The sequence below is a fragment of the Vipera berus genome, assembly GCF_964194415.1.
Source record: "Vipera berus genome assembly, chromosome: 13".
In the NCBI taxonomy this organism is placed as follows: Eukaryota; Metazoa; Chordata; class Lepidosauria; order Squamata; family Viperidae; genus Vipera; species Vipera berus.
Window position 1 is genome coordinate 4,084,389 of NC_138216.1, and position 27,522 is coordinate 4,111,910.

Below are 27,522 nucleotides of genomic sequence, written 5' to 3' on the forward strand. Positions count from 1 at the left end.
GTTCACGAGAGAAGAATGCATTTCTGGTGCAGGCATCACAAGGGGGGAAAACAGGTCCTCCTTACCATCTGTCCCAATATTGGTGAAACAATACAGCTAATAGCATCTTTCAAACTCTGCTTCAGTATAATCCAGGCCCATTATTTTCCACCCAACCACAATTTCAACAATGGGAAAATGCAGCTTTCCAAATGCGATGGGAGTGGAACAAAGTGCCTTTGCTAGGAAAGCTCGCAAATATACGCAGAGCATGTGAATCTGTCCAAACTACAAAGCTCAAATTTAACAAACACTTCCAAAATCATGGGCAGAGTTTGGTGCTCAAGAAACAAGCCAAACGTAGCTTAAATTTTGTTTCAAATTCCTCATGCAAGTAACTTGGGAGAACCTGCTTCTAAAAAAGCTATGATAATGTACAAGTGGCCAGGAATTCTACAGTAAAAGTATGCATAACTCTTGACAGGCCATAATATGGAAATATCACACCTTTCCTGAGCTGGACATAAACTTCTTACAGCTTCTGGAGGACCCAATAAGTCAAAGCAGAAAGGGAAGTGTAGGAGCCAGAGTCCCAAGAGATTTGGAGGTAGCCAAGTTAGGAAGGGCTGTTCCTAAGCAAATATGTAAGTATTTTAATACTTCAACTACAAGGAAGTGATATAAAACACTTTCTCACCCAACTGGATTTTTTTTTTGGTCCTTCAAAACTCAAGACGTTTTGGAGGAAGCATACAATTGTTTTGGTATGCATAAAGGAATGATCTTGCAAAACAGCAAATCTATAATGTTTTTTAAAAAATAAAGCAGTTTAAGACACACCACAGACATAATAAGAGACGCTTCCTGCAGTCAAGCCTCGAAGGCTTCTCCAAATTAATGCAATTACAAACAGCTTCCCGAACTCCTGGCTCTCCCCCTCCCTCCCCTTGGTCACATCAACACCACCTTAAGTTCTGTTTGGACCTGTGTAACCACTGTTACTACCAAGACTTGTTCTGAGTTGAGGGTTTTGAAGTCACCCGGGTTTCGAATCAGACTAAAGGACTGACAACAACTGATTTGTTCAAGGAGGCCTTCAAAACCACAGTTAAAAGAAGGGGTTAGGAGAAGTCATGGTGAATGGGGTCGTATGTTCCGAGAAGGCCAATATTATTGACTTTCACAAAACCGGGAAGCAACATCCTCAAAAAGTGAGCCAGGAATATTAGAGACAATTGTAATATCTGGTTTTTTTTTTTGCCATGGTTCCCTCGAGCCTAAACATAACTGAGAGACGCGGTTACTTAGCAAACAACATGGCATCAACAAATCTAATTTGGATTTGGCTGCTCGACAGCTGCGCTCTTCCACATGGAAGCCCACATATGAAATATTAGGCTATGAAGGAATGCTTTTTTTAATTGGCCGAAGCACAAACGGTAGGCATGTCCTATAGGAACTGAGCTCGTAGCTATTCTTTGCATGCAAGCTGTTTAGCTATTAAAACTGTTTTCTTACTATAAGAAATTGGGAAGCTTCCAAGAATCCAAAACAAAAATATATTTCATATTTTTTTTTCAGCCTGGCAGTTGAACAGTGTACAGGGGTGTTACTGGCAATCCCCATCAGCTGAAGCTTTCACCTTTCGTGATAAATATTGGCCTCCGTTGTAGTAGTAGCTGAATATTGGAAGACAGAGATCCTACATGGGGGAAGTTATGGAAGAAAGGGGGACTACATGGACAATCACAACACTACATGGACTATCCCAAGTTGACTCGCCAGCTCGGGATAGTCAAGGAGAATGTTCCCTCAGCTATCAACATTGTGAGGTTAAGACTACAGAATCATTAATGTGTTGTCATGAAAGTCTTTCTGAAGATGCTGACATAAATGTGAGAATCCTGGAGTTTAGGTCACCTTCCCCGAACTGATGTCAACTTTATCTGCTGGATTAGTTTCTTTCATTCCTGGCTGTTGTGGTCTTCCCCCACAAGGCTCAATTCATCCTGGCTACAAATAAATGATTGGTTCAGATCACAACCACATCATGTTGAAAACAATAAATCCCTCAAAATTTGCATTGATTGCACTGATTAATTGTCCTCACACTTAGGAAATTCCTCCCCAGTTCTAGGCTGGATCTCTCTTTGATAAGTTTCCATCAGTTACTTCTTGTGCTGCCCTCAACCTATTGTTTGGACAATAGGTTGTCCGCCTCTTCTTGTGTCAGGCCATCAGGTTCAAGCAATTCATGCGCTCAACTCTTCAAGAGAGAACCGTCCCAAGGACCAACATGTGACAGAACTCACTTTGTCTGGCAAAGAATCTCTATTTTTTTTTATAACTATAATATGCAAGTAATGCAGTATTTCAACACAAGGTCCGCTTTGGGGGCTGAATGATGATTTTCAAACCAGAATGGTTGGTTCACAAGTTGCGTAGGCCCAGCAAGTCAAGTTTTTCTACTCCCAGTTTTACTCTATAGGCCTGGGTTATTGGAACAAAAGAGATCAAAAGCACAAGCGGAATGTGTGAATGCCCTCTTTAAAATATAACCAAGTGAAACAAAGCTTGTTAACAAAACTCATGTGCTTCATTTCACAGCTGTTATAAATCTAGTAAGTTCAGAACCATGGACATCTTTTCCTTCTGTGTTTCACTGCAGAGGCTGGGGTAAAACACGTGAAACTGCACATCTGGCTGCATAATCACAACGCTGAACTAAAAAATAAATTCTGCTTTCCTTGCGCTACACAGCTAATATCTCTTTCATGGGAATATCTGATACTGCACATCAGGGCTTCTCAGAAAATCGATAATAACTATTATTGTGGCTCTGTTTGCTGCAGCAATACAGAAGGGAAGAATAAGGAATAAAGTTCGATTCCACTTGGAAAGTGAATGAAATATTACTACTGCACTGATCAAAGTTTAGAATACCTGCACCACTGGTTTTAAAATATAGGTGTTCTCAAAAAAAAAATTGTGGCTGTTTTCAAAGTGTGGTACATCAAGCATGCATTCCAAGGCAATCCTCAAGTTCAACCAAATTATACTGCACATTTAAAATGGTTAATCCGGAGCAGCAACAAGCTGCCTGCAATTTTTAAACTGGCAGCTATTTTAAGGGTGTACACTTGACAACTTCATTAATTTCAGAATTTTATTTATTCAATCAACACATTTATTAATCTGAATAACTCGCTTCCCCAGGCAGATCACTCAGGTGCTCTTACAATACAAAGAATATCTAACATTTTGCAGTCTTTCTCACACATTACAGTGTGAAATGTTATTAATTTGAAAACAGGCTGAAGAACAACAAGAGCTTAACACACAAGTACAACACTCAGTTGAAAGAATGAACACAACCGTCTTAAGTAAAAAAAAAAATAAATCGCACGTGAACGGACTCAAATCTGGCACATAGCAAGCTTGATCTGCATCGTTCCCTGGTGTGACTACCCAATGACAAAACATAAAATTTCCAACACGTAAAATGTCTTTTTTTTAAAAAACAACAACAATATTCCAAACTTTAAAGATGCAGTGATGCTCGTAATGCTAACAGAACCTTGCTCTTATAAACAACTCTGAATATCCGATACACACGTTAGATGAAGACTTTCTAAGACCGGATTCCTGAAAGCCAGTAACTGAAACAATTGTCAATTGTCAATTGTTTTAGGCATCAAACCAGCTCCCTGGTTCGTAACAACAACAACAACAACAAAAAGGCACTCTGCTCACCGAGCCTGGCTAACCTGGGCAAGCAAATTAAACCCTTGCTTTGGACAGGGCTAAAAAGAAGTTACTGGAGGAGAGATCAGTTCTGCCCAGCTAGCAGTAAGCTGCAGCAGGGATCCACTTTTCAAACCTGAAACTTTTCCAAATCCAGCATGGTTCCACCCTTGCAGAAGGCACTGGGATGCCTCAGTGCGGCATCCTCTTCTAAAGCAGAATGTGACCCAATTCTGAGAAGGGAAGAAGTTTGAGAGTTGACAGCAGGTCCAGACTCCCCTAGTCCAGCCTGCAGAATCCCAAAATGGCTTCCCAGCTTCAACAAAGCCTGAAGGATCAAGTCTAATTTAATCCAGCCTCTTGGAACTCCTTCCTGTCAGTCACAGCGGGGCTTTGAAGTGATTGGCCCAAGTGAGCTTTGGCCGGCCCACCGCATTTAACTCCTTCATTCCCTTCCAGCATTGCAACACCTAGATCTCATCGTTTGCTAGGATTGTATTTATAACTGCAGAGGTTTCCATGAGGCTTTAATTCAGTTTTTAAATAGCTTTCAAAAAAGAAAAGAAAGAAAGGGGGCAAAAAAAACCACGTAATAATAATGTGTTAAACTTGTATGCCGCCTGACTCTCAATGACTGCGGGCAGCTCACAACCAGCAAAGAAATTGCAATAAAATCAATTACACATAATTGAGGTGGAAAACCCCTGAAAAGAAAGAATGTTGCACTGTGGATCCTGATCAACCCTTCTTGCATTTGTTATTGATTTAATGCATCTGCAAAATCCAGTATTTGCAATGTTTTGTACAAGGGGGATGGGGGGGGGAGAAGTGGGGAAAAGGATTATATCGGAACTGTTATTGCTTTTTATAAAACGAGCGAACTTCCAATTTTGGGGTCCTGCAAAGCACAATTCCACTATATCTTCTACATTAAAGCCATTTCAAAAGAGATTTCATCGGTAAAATATGGAATCAAATGGTGCGAGGAAAAGACTGATCTCAATAGATCCTCCAGATCTTGTCATCCATGCAAATTGCCAAACGTTCTCCATTTTCATCCATGCAAATTGCCATTTTAATGTCAGGAACACTTCCTGCCCACCACCCATTGTAACTTGCATTTGGGAAGCATTCTTTTTTTCTAACTCTTTTCCTAGTTGAATAAACAGGAGCTGACACTGGATAAAATGCTCCAGCTAAATTTTAATACTTAAATATGGATAGGGCCTACGTGCCTCACACACTGAAGCTCCTGAAATGGGTCAAGATGTGGTGCTTCATTCCAAGCCACTTTGTGGTTTGAACAGACAGGTCTACCTCGCTGTGGCGAAAAAAAAGTTTTCCAGAGCACACACCTCTCTCACTTCCGCCACCTGTTGCTCACCTGGCGATGTGTCTCACCTAGTCCCAAAGCAGCTCTAATTTTGCAGCTTCTCTTTGCTTTTCGTAAAGAGGATTCTGAAAGCCTTTTAGAAAAAAGAGCTATTAATACTGCAGAAATCATCATGGGTCTCCTGGCACAGATGCCCCATCTTGGCAAACTGCCTTCTATTCACTGTATTATGCCAGCAGCGACCAGCAAGATGCCAAGCCAAGGTTGTTGCACCAACGCTATCAGAGGCCTCGTTTCATTGGAAAATCCCTGAGTCCAGATAAACAGAACGCTGTTTTGTTTACCAGCTGTCTGCCCCCAGCCTGCTCTGGAGCAAAGATGCACAATTAGTGGAGGTACAGATAAGCGTTGGTGTTTTTTGTTACTGGTGTGGGCATTTATCTGCCAAGGAAACAGGAGGCACCAGCTGTTGCTATTCAGATCAAAACACTAGTAAAATTGTGTGAGCCTGGAACAACTTTGCAGGACTAACAATCCCACGTTCTCATGTGAGAGGGAGCATAAGGATAAAAATACCTCTCCTGGTTTATTTATCAAATTTAGACGCTGCTCATCTCGCTATCCCAGTGAATCTGGGTGGTTTATAGACAGGAACAGTAAAACCATAGGGAAAAAAACATAGAATTGAAAACAGATTTAAAACACCAGGAAAGATAAAAATAAGAGCAGGGCGAAGAAAAAGTTACAAAGTTAAAGACTCAAGAGTTTCTGCTTCTTCCTTACAAGGAAAAATACAGGCAGCACAGCTACATGGTTGCAAAGGATTATCCAATTATTTATCCTAGAAAACAACAGCACCTTTTTAACTGACATTAAAATCTCATTTCTTGCCTTTCTTATCGTGTTCTATTATTAAAACAAAGATGCGCATTAGCAAAAATAAAATGAGGGTGCCCCATTTCAGCTTGTATATTTGTCAGAGGTTATTCTACTGCAAGACTTTGGGGTAAATACACGCCTGGCTGTTGTATGTATGCTTGAATAATTACCTCTGGAAAAGATACTCATTCTGACTTGAGGCTATGTTTCCAACAGTTCTTATTAGATTTATTAAACCAAGCATGTGAATTCTCAACTAAATTTTATACTACATTTTTGGGGAGGGCTTAAAATACTGGGTACAACTAGTCTGCTTAATCAGTTTCTAAACTAACGTATTTTGCAAACTTTGTGGGTTAAGAACCAGTTTAAGTGTGCTGGTTGTTAAGTGCAACCTGCGACTTTTCAAAAAAAAAAACATGAATTGAGGGAAAGGTTTGTTTAGGATATCCATAGTTTGTTTGAAAATAGTTTATGAAATTAAAAAGAACAGAGGTAAATGTAGGCGTGTATCCTTTTTCAGTAACTCAAGATGTAAAGGTAAATGATGGGCCAACAGGCAAAATGAGAACCATCATGGTTACAAATCTTAAATAAGCCGAAAAATGAAAAGTAGAAACACACAAAAAAACAGGTATCAAGGGGAAGAAACAGGATTAAGGGGGAAAGTAAATCACGTTAGCATACTGCATGTACATTATTACTGAGATGTATTAAATTTGTTAACACCACTGTCTGTTCAAAGAACCTATTATGTATATTACAAAAGAAAGCAGAAGAAAAAGAGGAGACAGGACTGAGCAGGATTGAAATAATTTCATTGTTGTTTAAAGATAGTACTCCCACAAGCCTCTTTTCAGTCATCCAGATTAAAAATAAACAGAAAGGTATGGGCAACAAAAGGGAAAGCACCATAAACCAACAGTAATCAATCATAAAATGGTCAACTGAAGAAAATAAATGTATGCATTACAAAGAGGGAGAGGGAGAAGAGGATCACAGGAGGCAGTAAACATATATTAAGACAATGAATTATTGTTGCTTCTGCCACAAATTACCTTGAAACCGTCTGTATTTAGCAGCGTGAATTGTTTTAATCAATGGATAATTGGATAGCAAATTCTAGCCCAAGCTGGAAGAGGGATTACTTGTAAATTGCCTATTACCAGAGACCTCTGATCATAGGTTACCTATAATGCATAATTAATTGAGCTTAATGGCAAGCAAAAAACAGATAGCAAATAAAGGGAGCATATACACCCCTAGATATTTATACACAATAACAATTAATGGGTATACTAAAAATATAGATGAGTCTTAATATGTGAAGTGTGTTTATGTTTGCCTCTGAGTCACCCTTTCCTTGGAAATATTTGTCAGAAGTTTGTCACTCCCTGCTTCCTAGGGTTGTGTGTGTGTGTATACATACATTAGTCCTCGAGCTACAAGTGAGCCCGCAATTGCGGTTGCTAAGTGACACATTTGTTAACTGAGTTTTGCCCCATTTTATGACTTTTCTTGCCATAGTTGTTAAGTGAATCACGGCAGTTACTAAGTTAGTAACACAGTTGGTTAAGTGAATCTGGCTTCCCCCCCTTGACTTTGTTTACCAGGACGTCGCAAAAGGGGATCACGTGGCCCTGGGACGCCGCACCCATCATCAACGTCAGTTGTCAAGCATCCAAATATAAATCACGTGACCCTGGGGATGCTGCAATGGTCGTTAAGTGTGGAAAAATAGTCCTGAGTCACTTTTTTCAGTGCCCTTGTAACTTTGAATGGCCACTATATGAACTGTTGTAAGTCAAGGACTACCTGTATATGTATATGACTATCTATCTATCTATCTATCTATCTATCTATCTATCTATCTATCATCTATCTATCTATCTATCTATCTATCTATCTATCTATCTATCTATCTATCTATCTATCTATCTATCTATCTATCTCTGTCTCTATATCTGAGTCTATATCTTGGTGGAGCAGTGGGCTAATGCCTCCTTAAGTAACCCCAGCTGCCTGCAATTAGTGCAGGTTCGAGTCCCACCAGGCTCAAGGTTGACTCAGCCTTCCATCCTTCCGAGGTAGGTAAAATGAGGACCCAGATTGTTGGGGGCAATTAAGCTGACTTTGTAATAATGCCGCTTGGGTGTGTGTGTGAAAGCCCTAATAAGCAGGCATATACATAGAATGAAGGCTACTGCTAAGCTTGTAAGCCGCCCTGAGTCTTCGGAGAAGGGCGGGATATAAATGGAATTAAAATAAATAAAATAAAATAAATGTCTCTCTCTCTCTCTCTAAATCTGTCTCTATCACCTATCTATGTCTTTATCTCTGTCTCTATATCTATCTCTCTATATTTCTGTCTCTATATCTATCTATCTCTATCTATCTATCTGTCTCTATATCTCTCATCTCTCTCTACCTGTCTCTATACCTATATCTAGATATATATCTATGTCTACCTCTCTCTCTCCATACATATATACGCATCTCTCTCTCCATACATTTATTTATTTATTTATTTATTTATTTATTTGATTTGATTTATATACCACCCTTCTCCCTAAGGACTCAGGGCGGTGAACAGTGACATAAATAATAAGAGTGTACAAATATAGATATTGAAAATATATGTATCTCTACACATCCGCACACACACTTAATATAATACCTATGTACATATATACTGGAGCTGTGTAATTTCTACCTCTTTAGGTAATGGGATGTATGCCAAATGTTCACTGCTGCACCCGCCCCTCTCCCTCACCTGGCAGGTGTTATTTACCCCCCTCTCAGGGTGGGGTTTCTCCTCCTTTCCCCACCCCATCTGCCTCTGAGGGAGGGGGGGCTAAGCCCACTTTATACGCCCCCTCCCTTCCCCCCCCCCACGCCCCCTCCCCGCCTCAGCCTTCGCAGCTTTTCCGCCTTTTTCATGGCGGGGGCCCCCCCCTCTCTTTCGCGCCTCCGTCTCTCAGGCGGCAACAGGTGAGCCGGGCCGAGGCGGGAGCGCGCACGCCCCCTCGCCGCGTTACCTGACGGGCCGGCCGTGCGCGTCTCCGCGCCGTTCGAAGCGTAGGCTCTCCTGAGGGAGGGGGGGGGGAAGATAGAGGGGAAAAAAAAAACCAAAAGCGTCGCCGTGCGCGTGCGCAGGCAGGCAGGCACGCTCCCGGGCGGTTGGGTTTCGAAAGGGGCTCGCGCTCCGAGGGGGGCCACGCCCACCGGCCGCGGCCACGCCCACTCCGCCTGGCACTGCTTTTGGCACTGCGGCAGGCCGGGGGGATGTTGGCGCTGGGGATGATGGGCGTGGAAGTCCGCGGAGGAGGCGGGACGCGCCCTTCTGCTGCTGCTGCCGCTGCTGGAGCCACAGCTGGGCTTGGGGCCACAAGCCCGAAGGCGCCTAAGTGCATCATCCCCTGAAGCCCACCTAGATCCCATGCTGGCTTAGCCCCAGCTATCAGGGTTAACAAGAAGCCACGATGCTCCTTTGTTGTAAGCTGGGCCCACCCAGAAGCCTAAGCTGAGTAGGGGTGATCTTGGCTTGTGTAAAAACATATCTGTTTGAGCAATCCGGTCTGGTCTGACGGGTTCTGTTGTAATCATTGTTTTAAGGTAACTATCTTCTGCATTTGGGCAAAATTAGGGTTTAATTTGTTTTCAATATCTGTATTGTCCATTCTGTTATTTATGTCACTGTTCACTGCCCTGAGTCCTTAGGGAGAAGGGCGGTATACAAATCAAATAAATAAATAAATAGTGCGAAGCCGTCATTTGGCTGAGGTTGGGCGAGGGTCCTGTCCCATCAACCAGTGTTTCTCAACCTGAGCGACTGGAAGAGGTAGGGACTTCAACTCCCAGAATTCCCCAGCTGGGGAATTCTGGGAGTTGAAGTTCGGACTTCTTCAGCTTGCTCAGGTAGAGAAACGTCACCTTAAGCTATGATTTATGACTCACAGTGGCTGCTCTGCCATCCCATGGTTTGGCTTGATTCACCTAACGGCATAATCCACTTAAATAACTGCAGCGATTCACTCAACTGTGGCAAAAGGGTCATAAAATCAGGTGCAACTCGCTTAGCAACTTCGGGGCTTAGCAGTGGAAATTCTGGTCCCAGTTGTCGTAAGTCGAGGACTACCAGTATCATTGTCCTAACGTCCTAGGTGTTAGCACAGGCCATTTTAACTAAGGAACAACTCTTTCATGTTAACAGATTCAAATAAAAAGCAGCATTTAATTTACAGATAGTTTGAATTTTCACAAAGGGTGAGTTCAAAGCCTGTGGGTTTGTTTGTTTTTCTTTAAACAAACAGAAGAGGGATAATCTTTTGAGACTTACCAGAATTCTATTGTATTCAATCTTAGAAGTAAAGCAACCTCTACAGAAACCAATTGCTCTATTTATCAACCTATCACTGGGAATTTCTTCTGGAGACTGCCAGTACTGATAATGTAAGGGTCTAAGTTTCTGTTTTCATTTTCCCACTGAAAGCTTTTTTTCTTTTTTTTACAAGAAAATGCAGTCTTTATCAGCTTTCCCCCTTCCCATCATGATCATCTGGGCTTGCGTTTATACATGATTTTAAATCTTTGCAACATGGAAAGCAAGAAAAATAGGTGCATGCTGGAAAAAAGAAACAAGAAAAGGAATTTTCTAAACACCTAGCAATACCTCATGGCTTCAATATGTGAGAATTAATTGACCGTTTAAAATGTTTAGAAATCGTTCTTTTGAATATCTGGCTTGGGAATCCAGAAGCCAAAACCTCTTCCCTTCATCTCTGAAACACATTTCATACGGAGGCAAATTATTTTATCACAAAATGTAAAGCTGTATTAAGAAACCAAATGGCAACATTCAAAACATCATAAAAAACCAAGAGCGTGAATTAAAACCAGCAATTAGTGAAAGCAAAACCAATGAACACATAAAGACTGAGAAACAGCTATCTTCATTAATCATCCATTTGAAACTTCTTATCAAAACCTGTTCTCAGATTACCTTTATATACAACACTACTCTTATTTCATCATAAATCAAGGTATTATAAAAACATACTCAGGATGGCATTTAGATTTGATACGCTCCAAGAATTTCAAGGCCAAGAGAATGCTCCTCTGGCTGAGTATCTAGTATCACGTATCGGAAATGGTTTCAATTTACTGTTAATATAATAATAAACTATCCATTTTAAAAATGTTTGCAGAATAAAAGAGCTTTCCCTTTGTTAGACGTGGATCATTCAAGCTACACATCAGCTAGAGCTAGCACAATGCCATTTTGTTATTTAAACGTAACTGCAAAAGTATTAAGTTTCAGGATCTGCAGCAATAAATATTATAGGTGGGTTTTTTTTGCAGTGTTCATGTGTGCAAGGAAAATATGAATTTTAGCCTATTCCAGCTTAAAATGTCTCTGTTTATTGAAGTACCTCTTCTTTGGAGAACAAATAGAAATATTCCCATTTTTAATTAATGAAGGCACCATTAATTAAGGCACATTGAGGCACTTATGACTCGGAATAACTCCATCCCGTTGATTCAAGGTGCAGAAGCAGCTGGTCACAGTAGACTGGAGTGCGATGTTTGTGTACAACCCCTTCAATTTCCTTCACCAAGAGATCTGGGCAGAGAAGGCCTCCTTCTTTCAAAGTATCTACGAAACGGAAGTTGCCAGAGTTACGAGAATGGCTTGGGCTTCAGGGCATACAATTTCTCAAAGACAATTTTCGGAACACAAACGAGCCATAATCATTTCACGGGAGGGGGTGCCACTAGGAAGTTGGGAGTGATTTATCAAGGTACATCAAAATGATTGGCTCAAGTTTTTATTTTTTAAAACCTCAGGAAAACCAGAGCTTGCCGAACAGCGTAATTACCTAAAACAGCCGACTGGATATTTTGGTCGGGATCGTCCAGGTGAATTAACAACTCTTGGTAGAGAAGCTCAATGTTGGTTTTCAGAAGGGCTTTTGTCTCCGGGTCGTTTACGCACTTGAACCAACTGGTCAAGGCATCAGCAGCTGCCAAGCGGACATCGTGCGAGACGTCATCCAAGCGTTTCAAGAGTTCTGAAAAAAAACCCTGCAGGGTCATTTCCTGGACTTGACGAGTATGACACTTCTTTGCCAATTGATGCAACGAGGAAATTGCTTTCCACTACAGCAATATCGGGAAATCAAACATCTTTAATAGACCTTCCATTAATTTATCTCGGTTTTAATTCTTTCATTTCCTAAAACTGCCTAGCTTTTTTTAAAAAAAAAACCAACAGAACAGAAAAAATGATTATGCCAACTGCTATGCTTCTTAGTTGAAAAGCTTTAACAGAATAATTTTCTGTGAAATAATACATCTCCAGGCTATCTATGAATTAGTCACTGCTTTTTCTCATGAGGTCCTTTGTATGTAGGAAATTAAAACACCCTAAGTTATCAAATGCTGTGGTGAATGTTGCAAGAAACATTACTTGATATGTTTAGCTAATGACAACAACATTGTCTCCATTTAGTCTCTCCCTATATTTTGTTACTTCATCTACAATTTAGCAGACCAGAAAGGAAGGGGGGGGGGAGAAATGTATCTAGAAACTGGAGTGAGTCTAAAGCTGTATTTTTTCAGAGTTGTCAAGTTTGAAAAACAGCCAGGTTCTCATTCTAGGTAAAGGTAAAGGTTCCCCCGCACATGCGTGCTAGTCGTTTCCGACTCTAGGGGATCATCTCCGTTTCAAAGCCGAAGAGCCAGCACTTGTCCGAGGACGTCTACGTGGTCATGTGGCCGGCATGACTAGACGCCAAAGGCGCACGGAACGCTGCTACCTTCCCACCGTAGTGGTCCCTATTTTTCTACTTGCATTTTTATGTGCTTTCGAACTGCTAGGTTGGCAGAAGCTGGGACGAGTAACAGGCGCTCACTCTGTTACGCGGCACTCGGGATTCGACCCGCCAAACTGCCGACCTTCTGATTGACAAGCTCAGCATCCTAACCCACTGAGCCACACCGCGTCCCTTTTGGTTCTCATTCTAGGGAAAGGCAAAAACAGCCCTGTAAGATACCTGGATAAATTTTGTTGAGTTCAGGCTGTTTTTTGCAATTGTCTAAAAAAGTCCTGACAATTCGGCAAGACATCAGACGGGTCATTTTGGAATCTTCCTCCAGCGTCGCTATGATCTGAGGCAGGAGGGCATCTCTGACATTTTGCAACTGTGAAAACAAGAAATCACCATTCAGCAAAAGGATCTTTGTGAAGTGATCGGCATTTGGTGTGCGACTTGTTATTCGCTCACGTCAGATCTATTCCAAAGGGAATGCAACAACTCCAGCTAAAAAGAATTGAGGCAAAAGTTAACCAGGCAGATGGTGAAAGAAGTGCATTCTTTTAGCAGCCCTGTTTTTATTTTTTATTTCTAAATTATGTATTTCTTGTGGATGGGCAAGATGAAGCACCCGTACACAGGTAGTCCTTGACTTATGACCAATCTCTTAAAGAGACCGTTCAAAGTTTCAGCAGACCTACTTGTGGGTTTACCCAGATTCTAAGTTTTGATGGTTGGTCTCATGACCACACTTTGGACATCCTGCAATTGGGCTGTATTTATGACCATCATAAGTTGAGACCATGATGGGTGGGCATTCTCCAATATGGTCATAACTCGGGGACTACCTGTATAAGTTTATAGGTTCTTCCTTGTTTGAACCAACATACAGCGAAAAGTTCCTTATTTCACTGGCAGGGAAGAGATTTGCCACAGATACAGGAAACAAAGTGGAGAAGCATGCTACCGTATTTTCCGGCGTATAAGACGACCCGGCGTATAAGACGACCCCCCAACTTTTGAGAAGATTTTCATGGGTTCAAAAGTCGTCTTATATGCCGGAAAATACGGTAACTTGTTCCTCATTTTTAATTGGAATTTTATTGCACTGGGTGTCCTGGCTGCTTTTTCCCAACCCCACCCCCTTCTAGTTTGTTTAATAGCTGTAGAAAGTTCAGCTGTGAAATGACAACACAAGGTCAAAAGTATTGCACAGCCCCAAGAGAGGGACTTGCAATTATATTTTTCCGATTGCATCAATCCCATGCTGCGAAGATGATGCCTGAAGCAGAGAGTTTTAAGAACAGTTTGCGGTACTGTACTCGAATGAGAGACAAAAATAAAATTCCAACTAATAATATTGGAATAAATAGGTAAATAAATTACAGGCAAGACCTGTAGGCACACAGGATTTTTCTGTTTTTCTCTTTTTCTCAAGCGCTGCCCTTTCTGCATTCTGAAATCCAGGCCGCACTGAATTCTGCAGACTGTGCCTTATTTTGGAAACACAGAAAGCTAATTTCATAAGCATCTTGCTCAGAGAGGTATTTGGGATGGGTGACCCAATGGTTCAAGGTAGCATTCCTTTGTTCTTCCGGGAGATGGCGCTCATGTCCACATTTCTGTGCAATGTCCCACCTCAATCTTGTCTTGCCAACAATTAGCCATCCAATGTTCTACCTGCCGTTTCTCCTGCCTCCCGCCCGTCTATATCCTGCCTGCTTTGTGTTCAAATTGATTCAAAAGTTCTGAGGAAGAAGATGAAAATTTGCACTAATGGAAAAACCAGAAAGCCGTGGATACCTCATGGGGATTCTGTGCCTAATCTTCCCAACGATTTAGTCTGACAGTTAAGTCAATATTACTGTCTTGGCTGTAAAGCAGCCACAATATCCAAATCTAAACAGCATCTCTAAGTCCTTCCACAACAGACCACCCAAATCACGAAGGAGACATGCAGAAATTCCCCCTCCGCACGTTTTCTCCTGGAGATGGAGGAAACGCTTTCAATAATAGCTGCAGGATTTGCAAACCTAATCTCTCTTGGGACTAGGTTTGCAAAAGCACTTGAGGGGTGGCCACAAAGAAGAGGGGGGCGCAAATTTTTTTCCCAAAGCACCTGTAGGCAGGACAAGAAACAGTGGATGGAAACTAACCAAGGAGGGAAGCAACGCTAAGGAAGTTTAAGGAAAAGGTGGAAGTGACAGGATCAGAAAAAGGAGAGGAGGCGAGGTTGTCATGCAAGAATACAAGCTAATTAGAGGGCTAATCCATATGGAAAACTCTGTTTCCATCAGTTCGGTCCCTAGAGACTAAAACGGACGTTCGGAAACTTGAACTGGCCACAAACAAGGAGTGTATATCAGAGGTGGTGGCCCTTTGAGAGCTGAATGCAATGAAATTTCATTTTCATGTATTCCGAATGGCGTACATTCAAAGTGACAATAAAGTTGTTGTTGTTATTATTATTATTAACTAGAACTAAGGAGAAAATTCCTGACACTGAGAACAGTGGAACCAACTGCCTCCAGAAGCTGTGGCTGCTCCAACACTGGATGCTTTTAAGAAGAGCCTAGACAACTATTTATCAGAAATAGTACAGGTCTCCTGTGAGAGCAGGGGGTTGGGCTAGATGACCTCCAAAGTCTCTTCCAACTCTGTTACTGTTACTTGCCCAATCTTTTTTTTATAGCCATCAAAAAAAAAAAAAATCAGAGATTCATTTGAAGGGCAAAATGGGATTTGGAGCATGCAGAGGCATGCAAGTAGCTAGCACCTGTTGGGAACACCTTATACCTATGCTTTTCCAACTTGGCAATTTTTAGGATGCGAGGATTTTAACTTCCAGAATTGCTGGCTGGGGAAAGTCCAGGAGGTCAAATCTTAAATTTGAACAGTTGAAAATCACTGCCTTAATCAAGAAGGATTTTTCCCCCCCTCCCTGGGATTTCAGACCTATGAGGATGGACAGGAAGCTGGCACGTACCCATTTTGGAAACCCCCAGGTGCTCAGAGACTGGGACCCACAAGCCTTAGATTGATTTGAAGATCAATGTCCCTGATTAAGCCTACTTCAGGCCTTTCCAAAGCCTAATGGCAGAACTCTCCAGTTAAGAATCCTACAGGTTGCAGCTTGCCGTTAACTTTTAAAAAACCAGGTTGGACTTTAAGCTTAACCAGGCCATCTCAAAGTTTGCCTGCTGCAAAAACCTTTGAATCAGGATTTCTCAGTAGTCCACGTCTGTTTGGACTCTCCTGTGTTAAAAGATGGTTTTCAGCTCTTTTTGTCTTTTTTAAAATACTGAAATTTTCAGAGGATTGCATTGGACAAGATGTGTATCAGCCAGCCTAATGGTTGGGAACTCATTTTGCCAGACGCTGAAGAGCGAGAGCAGGTTGGCTTCTCACCGAACAATGGGATAGAACCAGCTTGAGCCTTTGAAGTTAAAAGGAGATTAGAAGCTTGCGTGGTTTCCCCCCCCCCCCAAACACAAAATGCTCAAATTTCAAACAAACTACTCCCCCAGCCCAAAAACATCTGAAGGTTTCAGACTGGGGTGGTGGGTGTGAGGAGTTAAGCCACCATTCTTTTCTTGCAAGCTCATCGCTGACTCCTTTCTACCTCTTGCAGAGGTTGGGTTTTTTTGGGGGGAGGGGCCGAATCCCAGGCTAACCTCTCTTTCCGAAGTACTAGTTTGGCAAGGGTTTAAAAACTATTTTAATTTGATTTCCTCAGCTCACACGTTGCCCAGCTCCTTGCACATTCCAGAAGGCTTATATCCAACACCCCCCCCCCGACAAAATACGAATTAAAAAGCAGTCACAATAACCTCAAACGTCATCTCAACCCTCTGCCCAGCAGACCCCCTATTCGGCACCTGCTTGAAATGTCACCCCCTGCAAATGAAAAAAGGCTTCTTGGAAGAGCCAGGTTTTTTAATGGTCCTCTGGAAAAACAGGAGGAAAAGGGTCAAAGTCACAAGCTAGGGAAGGAATGGCTGATCGGATGGAGCTATAAAGCCTACTGCTGGCCCCTCTCTCTTCCTTTCCAGCCTGATGCTTTTGCGGCAGTTGCTCCCAGCTGGGATATTCTAGGTCAGGGATGTCCAACCTTGGCACGTTTAGAGCCCTGTGAACTTCAATCCCCAGAATTCTGGCTGGCCGGGGAATTCTGGGAGTTGACGTCTGCAAGCCTTCAAAGTCGCCAAGGTTGGAGACTCTTGTTCTAGATCAGTGACGGCGAACCTTTTAGAGACCGAGTGCCCAAACTACAACCCAAAACCCACTTATGTATCGCCGGGTGCTGGGTGGGCGTGGCCCATTGGGTGGGCATGGCTACGGTGGTAACGGCAAACTAGTTGGGACTAAAAAGTTCAATCAATCAATTCCAACTTGGCGAGAGCTTTTTTTTTCCGCGAGAAGTTGAAATTGATTGATTGAATCTTTTTTTTTTTTTGCACACGGCAGCGGAGGCCTAAAGCGAAAAGGTTTTATAAAACCCAGCTGAAGGCCTAGGACTGGGGCGACGGTGCGCGTGCCCGCAGAGAGGGCTCTGCGTGCCGCCGGTTTGCCACCACGGTTCTAGATGGCTAGAGTCAACCTGGAACAGCATTAAGAGGAAACCTAGGTAGGGCTGACCCGCACTTCCAGGTGACAGTATTTCTGGGTTTTCACCGAGGCTGATCTGACCTGCCGTTTGTGGAGAAGGCCCCGGGGAGGGGGTGGTGGTGGGGGGTGTGTGCAAAGGAGACTTTACCTCTTCTGCAGAGAGCAGTTTGCTGTAAATCAGAGCCCAGAGGCAAGCCACGGCCGTGGTGCGGATGGCAGCTGCTGTTCTTCCCGCCTGCCACTGGAGATTAGGAGACAGGATGTCTTTTATCACAATCTCAAGGTAGTTACCGAACTGCCTGGAGGCAAAAACAAAGAGCAGCCAAATACGAAAAAGCTTTGTGCAAACGTGCTGGAATGACGGGGAGGATGAAAAGGCACATTTTTTTTTAAAGACTCGGGAAAAAAAAATCGAGAGAGCCCGAACAGGAAGAAGGGTGCGTGAAGAAGTAGTGGGGAGTGGGGGTGGGTGGAGAGCGAACGAAAAGCCTAATTGATGACAGGATATGTTAACAATATTTCATTGCTTCGGATTTCTTTAGGGGAAGGGGAACAAACGGCCTTACCGCAAAGCGACATTTCAGGAAGAACGGAAAGAGGAAGAGACCTCTTCCGTCTCCTCTTCCTGGACCCCTTACTCACAGGTTGAACCCACCCACAGGTTAACCTGAAGGTGCTTCGGTTTAAAAGTATCTGATCCGGAGGGGGGCCCAGGGCTGGCTGCAACAAGCCATGCTTTTGAGAGGAAGGCAAGGTTATTAACTATACGGAGCTCAAAGATATGAACTGCTTTGGTTAAAAGTGTCCTGCGATAAAATTGAGGTAGTTCTCTACTTAGGACCCCAGCTGAGCCTAAAGTTTTTGTTGCTAAGCGAAGCATTTGTTCGGTGAATTCCCCCCCCCCCATTTTTATGACCTTTCTGGCCACGTTAAGTGAATCACTGCAGTCGTTAGGTTAGGAAGAGGGGCCTGAAGTGAATCTGGCTTCCCCACTGACTTGGCAGAAGGTCACAAAAGAGGGGAATCAGTGACCATTGGGACACTGCGACCGTCGTAAGTAGGAGTCAGTTGCTAAAACACCCGAATTTTGATCACAGGCAACCGCTGTAAGGGTGGGAAATGGTGGTTAACTTTGTTCAGTGCCGTTGCAACTTTGAACGGTCAGTAAAGGAACAGTTTTAAGTCGAGGACTACCTGTCAACCAGTTTAATTTTTGCTTTGAGCTTGTCCCACATGCTTCTTAAGAGGCGAGCTGGTCTCCCCCACTGCCTCAAAAGCGTCTCTCTCTATATATATAAAAGGCAAAAAATACATTTGCTGCAGGTAAAATTCAGTTCTGACGAACCGACAAAGCTTGCCAAGTTTCCAGCAGGACATGAATCCCTAAGGGCCACAACTTTTCCGACGTTCCAAGTCAATGAGGACAGGTCTGTTCTCATGGTGCCCTTGGCCTCGGAAGGGACGTCTGGAGAAAGTTCCAAATACGGAGCTAATAAATACAGGGTTTGAACAATATCAATGCTCAACCGACCAAATTAAACTGGATGTTCTTTCTTGCTCTGCCGATGACAACCTTCCTAGTTTCCCAAGACACAAGGTCACTATTCAGATCCTCTCTCCCCATGGGATATTTTCAGCCTTGATCACAGGGAAAAAAATAAATAAATGCTGAAGTCAATACTCAGACGGTCTCGGAATGATGCAATAAATCTCCTCCTTCTGACAAGAGCTTCTACCAGATGCATTATTTATTCATTATACGGAATATCTCATTTCTGAAAAAGTCACAGGAGTTGCACGTAAATAATTTATAACGCAACTTTCCGCTCTTGAAAGAAGGTCCTTTCAGCGTCTCCCCATTTTTAAAAAAAAAACAACACAAAAAAACGGCCACCTTGGATTAAACAAGACGGCTTCTCAAAGACCTTCTGGCCCATTTTCATCTTGGAACAAATTTTTTGATCCCGACCAACTTAGGAGCAGATTCCAGGCCTGCCTGCCTGCCTGTCTGGTGAAATGTTTTTGCTGGTTCTTCTGCAGCCCAAATGTTGTGTGAGTGGCCAAGTTTTGCACTTTGCCAGTAAATTATTGTGATTCAGGGTCAGCCTGTGGGTTCGGCAGTTGGGTCAGACGATTCAGAAGAGGAGGAGGAGGAGGGGTTTGGAGAGCCTGCAGAGGACAGTTCTGAGGCTTTGCAGAGCTCTCAGCCAGGCCCCTCCCGTCTGGTTACTACGCAGACCCAGCTGTGTGAGCCTGACAGCGTGGATGAAGATGACCCTGTTCAAGGATGCCCGACGCAGGAGGCAGTCAATCAGGAGTAAACAGAGGAAGGCAATGGGGCACCTCGGAAGGAGGCAGAGAGAAGCCACGCCTTGAACTGTTTAAAAGGGGAATGTGTGGGAGGGCTGGTTTGCTGAAGGCAACCGTTTGAATAGCTCCTGTTTTAGTGGTTTGTGTTTTGTTTTGCTCATTTTGCTCTGTTTTGTGTAAATAAATTTGGGCTTACTTCCAGCCTTTTGCCTTTTGTAAAGGGGTTGTCCTTGCCTTTTCTGCAGGCTGGAACAGAACATAAATGAAGTCAGCAACTGACCGTTATGGAAGGCCCTCTTTTTGTAAAGGAGCCCACAGCAAATTCCTATCCTAAATGCGCCGATTGGCTTATAGACCTGGAGATCCCTATTCTATATGCTCTCCTATTCCAGCAGATGGCATGTAAGAACCAGCCACCAAAAGGAGGACACCTCTACACTCAATGAAATCCCAGCATAAAAGCCAGCCAGTCCAGGATGGCTCCGCTCCCAGGATGACCAACTGGATGCCTCTCATTGTTCTATCTATACAGAGTAACAGAATTGGAAGGGACCTTGGAGGTCTTCTAGTCCAACCCTCTGATCAGGCAGGAGATGCTAGACCATTCCAGACAAGTGGCTGTACAGTCTCTTCTTGAAAGCCTCCAGTGATGGGAGTGCCCACAACTTCTGGAGACCAGCCGTTTGTTCCACTGGTGGACTGTTCTCCCTGTTAGGAAATTTTCTCCCACCTTTGGGAATTTCTTCCACGTTTGGTGGAAAACATTGTGGACAAAATAAGAATAGTTATTAGGAGAGTTAGCGTATTTCCTGTACAATATTCCATTTACGGGACTCCGGGTGGAAGCTTTCTGGACTTCATGGGTTTGGTTTTTCAAGCTTCTGAAAAATATCGCAATCTATTGGGCGCGGATAAACGGTAGCCCTTATGATGCCAGGGGTTGATCAATTTGCAGGCTGTGAAAAGGCATTCATTCATGTTCCTTTTTCTTCGACAGTGTGCAAAACACAAAAATGCACAAAAACAATGTATAAGAATGCCAGTTTTTTTAGCCAGATAGTTACGGAGCGAAGAGGGACAGCGTTTTGCGATCTCCTCGAAGATAAACCACGCAGGCCCGAAACATTATCGATCCGAGCCCACTTTTCAAAAAGAAGACTGCTTTGCTCCATTTATTATTATTTCTGTTCGCCATGTAAAACCTTCCCAGCTGTTTCTTCTTCCAAGTGATTTCAGGCACTGGTTTTGGCTTCAAGGTGGTCTGGGCTAAATGACCCGTGGGATCTTTCACATTCCCCCCCTCCCCCACCCTAATGGCTTATTTTAATCCCTTAAATAAAATGTGTCAAAACCACAAAAGGGGGGCTTTACAAGAGCCACTCACTGCCCTGCTTTGGAATGTCTCCCCGGAAGGTGAATAATGTTTAAAAAGCGCAATTTTTTTTTTAAAATTGGAAGAACAGTATCTTCTGAAAATGCATTCCCCCCCCACCGACCTCTTTTGTCGTTCCTTGGAGCCAAATCCATCCTATTTCAGATATATCTCCTCTCATTAACCCTAGCCCTACCTCCAGTTGAACTGGTGGCCAGGAAGATATTTCAAAAGATTCCCTGTGCAATAAGATTGCAATGGGGGGGGGAGGTGAGGTGTGTGTGTGGGGGAGAAAGTGTGCCTCATGCAGCGAGGAGATTCAAACCAGGGGTAGTACTCTTCAGCCAGAGCAGATTGAGAGCACCCCGACATGCTTTGATTTCAGCCAAACTCTAGAGAGGAAATGTTTTTGAAAAGAAAAGAAAAGAAAAATCTCCCTCCAAAGCTGAAAGTTTTATGAGCTCTTTTTCTACATAAAAAGCTTCGCACGATCTCGCAAGCCCCGTTCTAAAAATCATAAACACAAGCTGGGTGGTAAAATCAACATTAAGCTGAGGTTTGGACAGTGCCCCCCTGGATGTTTCTACATTTGTACTCTCCTTAGGACAACCCATTCCTTGGGCATAATTTTCGCGTTTCTATCGGGCTGCTTTGTTGCTTTGTTTGTTTCTCAAATTCGGAGGGCCGCCGATCTCGCACAAAGTGACCCGGGCAACGAGGAAATGAAATGCAGCTTCCTTTAACTGGGAACGAACTTAATTTAAATAATCCTGCTAAACTGAGAATTGTTATAACAGCGAAGAGAACCAAATTACCTCTTGGCCTTTAGACGTCAAAGGCAAAATCCAATGGGGCAAAATGTCTAAAGCCACGTTTTGTCCACCTGGCCGGCTTTTAAGATGTGTGGACTTCAAGTCCCAGAACAGATGGCTGGGGAATTCTGGGAATTGAAGTCCACACGCCTCAAAAGTTGGCCAGGTTGAACAGACCCTGTTGTTCTGAAGGATATGAAAGCCGACTTACCCTTCTGAGTTGACAGTCTTGCCTGGGTTCTGAAGCAATTCGGATAAAATAGAGAACAACTTCAGACGCATCCGAGGGTCCCTGGAAGTCTGAAGGCAAGTTTTAAGAATGGAGATAAAATCCTTCAGAACGTCGGCAATCGCAGGGCCTAGGAAGAGAAAGTGGAAACAAGTGGAGTTTGCGACCAAGTGAAATTAACCTCTGAAAGAAGTAATCCTCTGAGAGGGAAGTGGGGTCAATTCCGGCAGTCGAATCTCAGTTGAAGAAGCCGGATTATGGACAGACTTCTGGATGTGCAGCCTTGCTAGGACCGAATAAACTTATGTTGTCCTGTGTTCATCTGGAAGAGAACACAGGTTAGCAAACGGCGGCTTCAAGAATACGCTGGGTACCTCAAACCTTTTCTGGGGTGGCTCCTTCCCTAGGAGAGATAAGATGGCTGCCCCCGCCCCACCACATTGGCACTCTTTCGCAAAGACTCTGAAGACGTGGTTCTGCCAATGGGTCCGGGGGATCCCAGAGGGATCTGGAGCCCATCAAGCAGCTGGTCTGAGGATTGTCACGAGGGGGATTGAGGCTTTCTTGGCTTTTGTACTGAGGCTTTTATCTTTGTGAGTCACCGGGAGTCGTAAGTTGGGCAGCCGAATAAAATTTTCTTAAGTCAGCAGATGAGTACAACCGGCCGTTCCATCACTTGCTCCATCGATCCCAGGGGCAGACCCGGCCTGCTTCCAATCGTCTCACCTGACTGAGTCGCAATGACATCCAGCTGCAAGAGTTCTGGGGAGTAGCAGGTCCAACGGTCGTGAGACGAGGACAGCCAGTCCATTAGTTGAGGCATGTGCTGCTTGTATAAGCCAGTGACGCTCCGGATGTGCTGGACCTCGGCCAAGGCGTTCATGGCTTCCTCTAGCTGTTGGATGGGGCAGAGACGGGAAGAGTTGAGGAAGGAAGGAATGCAGGCAGCCCTCGGCTTAGGAGCACAGTTCAGCCCCAATTTTTCTTATTCGTTAAGCCCCATTTTGCCACCTTTCTTTGCCTCAGCTGTGAAGTGAATCACTGCAGTTGCTAAGTTCGACACCTGGCTGTGAAGTGAATCTGGGGTGTCCCCCCCCCTTGACTTTGCTTCTCAGAAGTTGGCAAAAGGGGATCGCTGGACCTGGGGACACAGCAACGGTCGTTAAGTATGTACCAGTTGCCCGATGCATCTGAATTTTGAGCACACAATCAGGGGGATGCCGGGAAGGTCATAACTGTGAAAAAAAAAACGGTCATCTTTTTTCCCCAGTGCTGTTGTAACTCTGATCGATCATGAAACAAACCATTGTAAGCCGAGGACTGCCTGCAGACGGATCGAGACAAACGTTTGGCCTCTGCGGGGCTTTGGAATGGAAAGACGGCATGTCAACGCTGCTAAGACCGGATGTTTTTGCATTGACAACAGATGGAAATGTAGCCATCTTTTTCCCTTTCGCTTTTAAGAGTTAGATGATGCTGGGAGGGGGGGGATGTGAATGAGAGTCCAGCTAGACATAACAACACTAAACTCAGCGTGAGAATCAAGGTTACTGAGCCCAGAGCTGATAAAAGAATTGGCGAGCTGGAGAGGAAGCCCGCTCTTCAAGCTAATTGGGGAATGTGATTTATGACTGTTAATTGGAGGAGGGAATTGTGCTTTGATACTATGTGCCCAGGGGAGGGAAACAACCTTAATGCTTAGTAAATAGCACGTTGTCTCGGATCGCATTTCACAACAATAATAGTCAATTTCTATCTTATCGTGTTCTATGTAACAGCTTTCCTTGATGTTCTCTTCTTCCCACATTGTTCTCTTTTGCAAACACTAGGTTAATACAGTTCTTAATATTTTGGTAACAAAGAGGTTAAATCTAAACATTTTTCTAACACTTATCCAATTAGTACTAGCATCGATATGGAACTTTTTTTCTAGTTAGTCCTCTTGGTTGGGAGTTTCTTAAGCAGCCACATCTTGAATGGGAAATAATTTTATAAACTTTATGCAGAATTGACTTGCGAGGCCGGTGCGTTGTGCCATTAGCTCACAGGGTGTAATAAGATGGAGGGTTTGTGTCACTGTAAGTTGGGGGGTGGGGGCACGAAGGGAGGCTCAGCCAATCTCAATGTATACAATGGTTGTACTTTGACAATAAAGGTTCATTCCATTCATTCATCTTTCTCTGGGTTTCGGGTTGGCACCGTGGGGAAAACACACGTTTGCCTCAGCCACAGTCGCAACCTGCATATCCACCTGCCCTATGAGATGCTTGTGATGCTCATCAGTGGTTTGGTCCAAAAATTTCCTTTTTTGGGTGTGTGTGTGTTTCTTTCCGGTGAATACCTATTTGAATGCTTTTAGCAATTTGGGACTTGCCTAATTAGCTTCCTTTTCTTCAAAACACATTTATCCAGGAATCAGGGTTTTTTTTAAAAAAAAATCAGCATCCCAAGACTAAATGCTTAGATTCCCTTCTTCCTGAACAAGTCTAGGCATCAGGATTCCACAAGTCAAAGTACCTTTTTGACCTTTTTTTTTAAAAAAAGGCATAAAATACTATTCATGTTCACCTGCGTTCAATTTTACAGTTTTTTAAAACCGAAGTTTCAAAATGATTACTCTGAGGGGGGGTGGGGGAGGAAATTGCTTCTCGGCGGCTGTAAATTTCAGGGCGGTTTATCGTGCCTAGAAGCAACCGAACGGGAAGCCGAATGGCCATTAAACGAAGGAGTGAGTCTGGCAGCAAAGTTTTGTGTAGCCCACCAAAGAGTTCCGTCAAAAGATGGCAGCCTGATTTATTTGGAATTTGACTGGAGAAGAAAGTGAGTTATGGTCGCATGATAGTCATAAAAAAGAGGGGGGGGGAAAAACATCCATTATCAGAAGCATCTCAGGTGCGGGCCTCGGATTTTAAAGGAGGCCTCAAACTTTTTAAAGCTCAGCGCTGGGGGTGGGAGGTGAAAAGGGCAACCACTGAACGAAATACTTAAAAGGAAAATATCCTTCTTTCCTGAGATTTGGTCCTGGAAAGGGCCAAGAGCCCACAGAGACTGAAGTAGGATCAAAATGCCAATCTAAACGGCAGCTGATTTGCTTATGGTTTTGTGAGCACGATACACCTAGGCCAGGGGTAGGCAAAGCTTGGCTCTTTTATGACTCGTGGACTTCAACTCCCAGAATTCCACGAGTCATAAAAAGAGCCAAGCTTTGCTTACCCCTGGCCTAGAGGAATGCCAAAGCTCAGGGGTAAAAGGCACGCGCTGGATGAAGAAAAAACAAAAACCTAATTCTCTACATGGCATCTACAGTTCCCAAAAATGTTAGACCGTTGCGGACCCTCTACTTTGTATATCTGTGGGTCCTTTTTTAAAAAAAAAATCAAAGTAGCCTCTTGTTAGGCATATGATGATAGCCTACAGTACATATTGGGTTGGACATATATAAGCCATGATGGTGTTGCAACTTTAAGAAGGTAATGGATCCATGGGCGTGTGAGGTTGCTCATGGCCATAAGAGGGAGCTAGAAACGTAGATTCTCTCTCTCACTGGATCTCTCTGAATATCTGAATTTGCTGATCGCTCTATTATTGCTTTTTTGCTCTGTATCTGCATAACTGTGTTTTTGACCTCTGGACTGGTAAGAAGACTTTGTATTAGGATTTGTACTTGGACTGTTATTTTTGTGTATGACCTGGACTGATTATTTTTGACTGTGCATTTTTGGTTTTACACCACCTTAAAGTAAACTAATTGTAAACTACAATTTTCACAATTCAGTGTATCTTGTGGTTACTGTGATCTTTTACTGCTCTCAATACCCTTCCTTGTCTGTGCAACTCCTTGGTAGCACAAGGAGACCTCTGCACAACAATACCTAACATCTCTGCTAATCAATTCTGGAATTATGAAAAGGCACAGATTAATGTCCTAGCTCAGGGGTAGGCAACCTCGGCTCTTTTATGACTCATGGACTTCAACTCCCAGAATTCCTGAGCCAGCATAGCTGGCTCAGGAATTCTGGGAGTTGAAGTCCATGAGTCATAAAAGAGCCGAGGTTGCCTATCCCTGTCCTAGCTTGTTCAGACGCTGCGACAAGAGAAGGGTTAAAAAGAATGGCACTGGGGGTTATCACCTTTACATGCAAATGTCCAGCGGTTGGTATTGCCATGATGGTCACCAAGACTTTGGTGAGCTGCAGGCTTATTTCTTTGCAGTCTTCCTGGCACAGCTCGGTGAGCGCTTCCACACAGCTAAGCAGCTGCTCCAAATAAAAGACCTACCGAAACGCCAAAAAAAGAAGCTATTATTTCTAGGCTTCCGGGAAGATGGAAGTGGAATTGCTTTCGCTTCCTGCTTTGCTCTGCTTTGGTCAAGGGAACCGGCGTGGGCCATTTCCCGTGGATGTTCTTAGCCAAGAAAGCCCACTTGCCTCTTCCTCTCCCATCTCCAAAGGAACTTATCAACCGTGTACCTGCCGAGGGGAAAACATCGGCCATACCTATGCAGAGTTCCTCCAGAGGCAAGCGTTACGTTAAGAAAAAAAAGTTTTTCGTTTTTAATGGGCCAAATCCCATCAGATCCTTTAAACCTTGTGAGATGCTGATGTTCCCCCGTAAGATTTGGGAACGAGACTGCAACGTCTCCCAAGGTCTGGCGATCTCATCAAATCCAGGAAAGCAAATATTCGTGTCCCAGGATAACGTCGCAAGATCCAATCTGGGCCGGTCAACAGGACCAGAGGCTTAACTCTTCCGAGCTTCTGGATTAACACCGGAGCCCATCTTTCCGGGAACTTCTCCGTATTGGAAACGAGGACGAATCCGAAAGCTTGGAAGAATGAACCTGTCATCCTGGGGACCCGTCCCAGATTGAACCTTGCACGATGCCCTTAGACAGCACGTGCACCTGGAGTCAAAGGGGCTAAACTTGGGAGAAGAGGTCTACGGACTGAAAAAGATGCCGATGCGTGTACAGTTCAGGGTTTCGTTGGGGTGTGCGTGTGTGTGTCTCCTCACCTCTTCCGTCCGTTGACTGACTTCAGGGTTGCAGAGCGCGCTGCTAAGGGTCAGCAAATGAGGTTGCAGGACCTTGCGGGGGGAGCCCTGGATAACTGCCGCCAGAATCATGAGGTAAGACACCATGGGTGCTCTTTCGAGGTCGGACAGGATTAATTTCAGAGAGACTGCTGGGTTGACAAAGGCTCCAATCAGCTGTGTGGCTTTCAAACACTGTTTAAAAAAACAACAACACACCACACACAGAGAGAGAAAAAGTGGCCAGGTTGTAAGATGCTAAAGAGCAAATGAACTCCATGGAGCTTTTTGTTTAAACAAAGAAAAAGAAAGAATGAATGATGACAACTCTTTTCTTTTCCCCCCCTCATGCTTCAGAAATTGCCTGGCAGGCCTTCGGCTCCATCCCTCGTTCACGATTATATGCACAA

At 43.7% G+C, this 27,522-nt stretch overlaps 2 protein-coding genes across 8 annotated transcripts in view; both read right to left on the reverse strand.

Annotated features, from left to right (window-relative positions):
* The window catches only part of LOC308674051 (SUN domain-containing protein 1-like), a 32,195-nt gene extending 25,101 nt beyond the window's left edge, over positions 1–7,094 (reverse strand). For 5 of the 7 annotated variants that reach the window (XM_081338221.1, XM_081338223.1, XM_081338220.1 and 2 more), the window contains exon 1: positions 3,860–4,069. The gene's annotated coding sequence lies outside the window, so the exon portion shown is untranslated. Of the gene's footprint in view, positions 1–3,859; positions 4,070–6,993 lie in introns of those variants that run through there. The other 2 variants (XM_081338218.1, XM_081338222.1) reach the window with 2 other exon arrangements.
* Positions 7,095–10,752: 3,658 nt separating this feature from the next.
* Positions 10,753–27,522, reverse strand: part of DNAAF5 (dynein axonemal assembly factor 5) — a gene marked incomplete at its 5' end in the record, with an annotated part of 28,254 nt that continues 11,484 nt past the window's right edge. The window contains 8 exons of the mRNA XM_081338087.1: positions 10,753–11,591; positions 11,815–12,006; positions 12,991–13,138; positions 17,507–17,657; positions 22,064–22,211; positions 22,808–22,976; positions 26,212–26,355; positions 27,095–27,307. Coding sequence (XP_081194213.1) covers positions 11,446–11,591; positions 11,815–12,006; positions 12,991–13,138; positions 17,507–17,657; positions 22,064–22,211; positions 22,808–22,976; positions 26,212–26,355; positions 27,095–27,307 — 1,311 coding nt within the window. The 3' untranslated portion in view covers positions 10,753–11,445. The remainder of the gene's footprint in view (positions 11,592–11,814; positions 12,007–12,990; positions 13,139–17,506; positions 17,658–22,063; positions 22,212–22,807; positions 22,977–26,211; positions 26,356–27,094; positions 27,308–27,522) is intronic.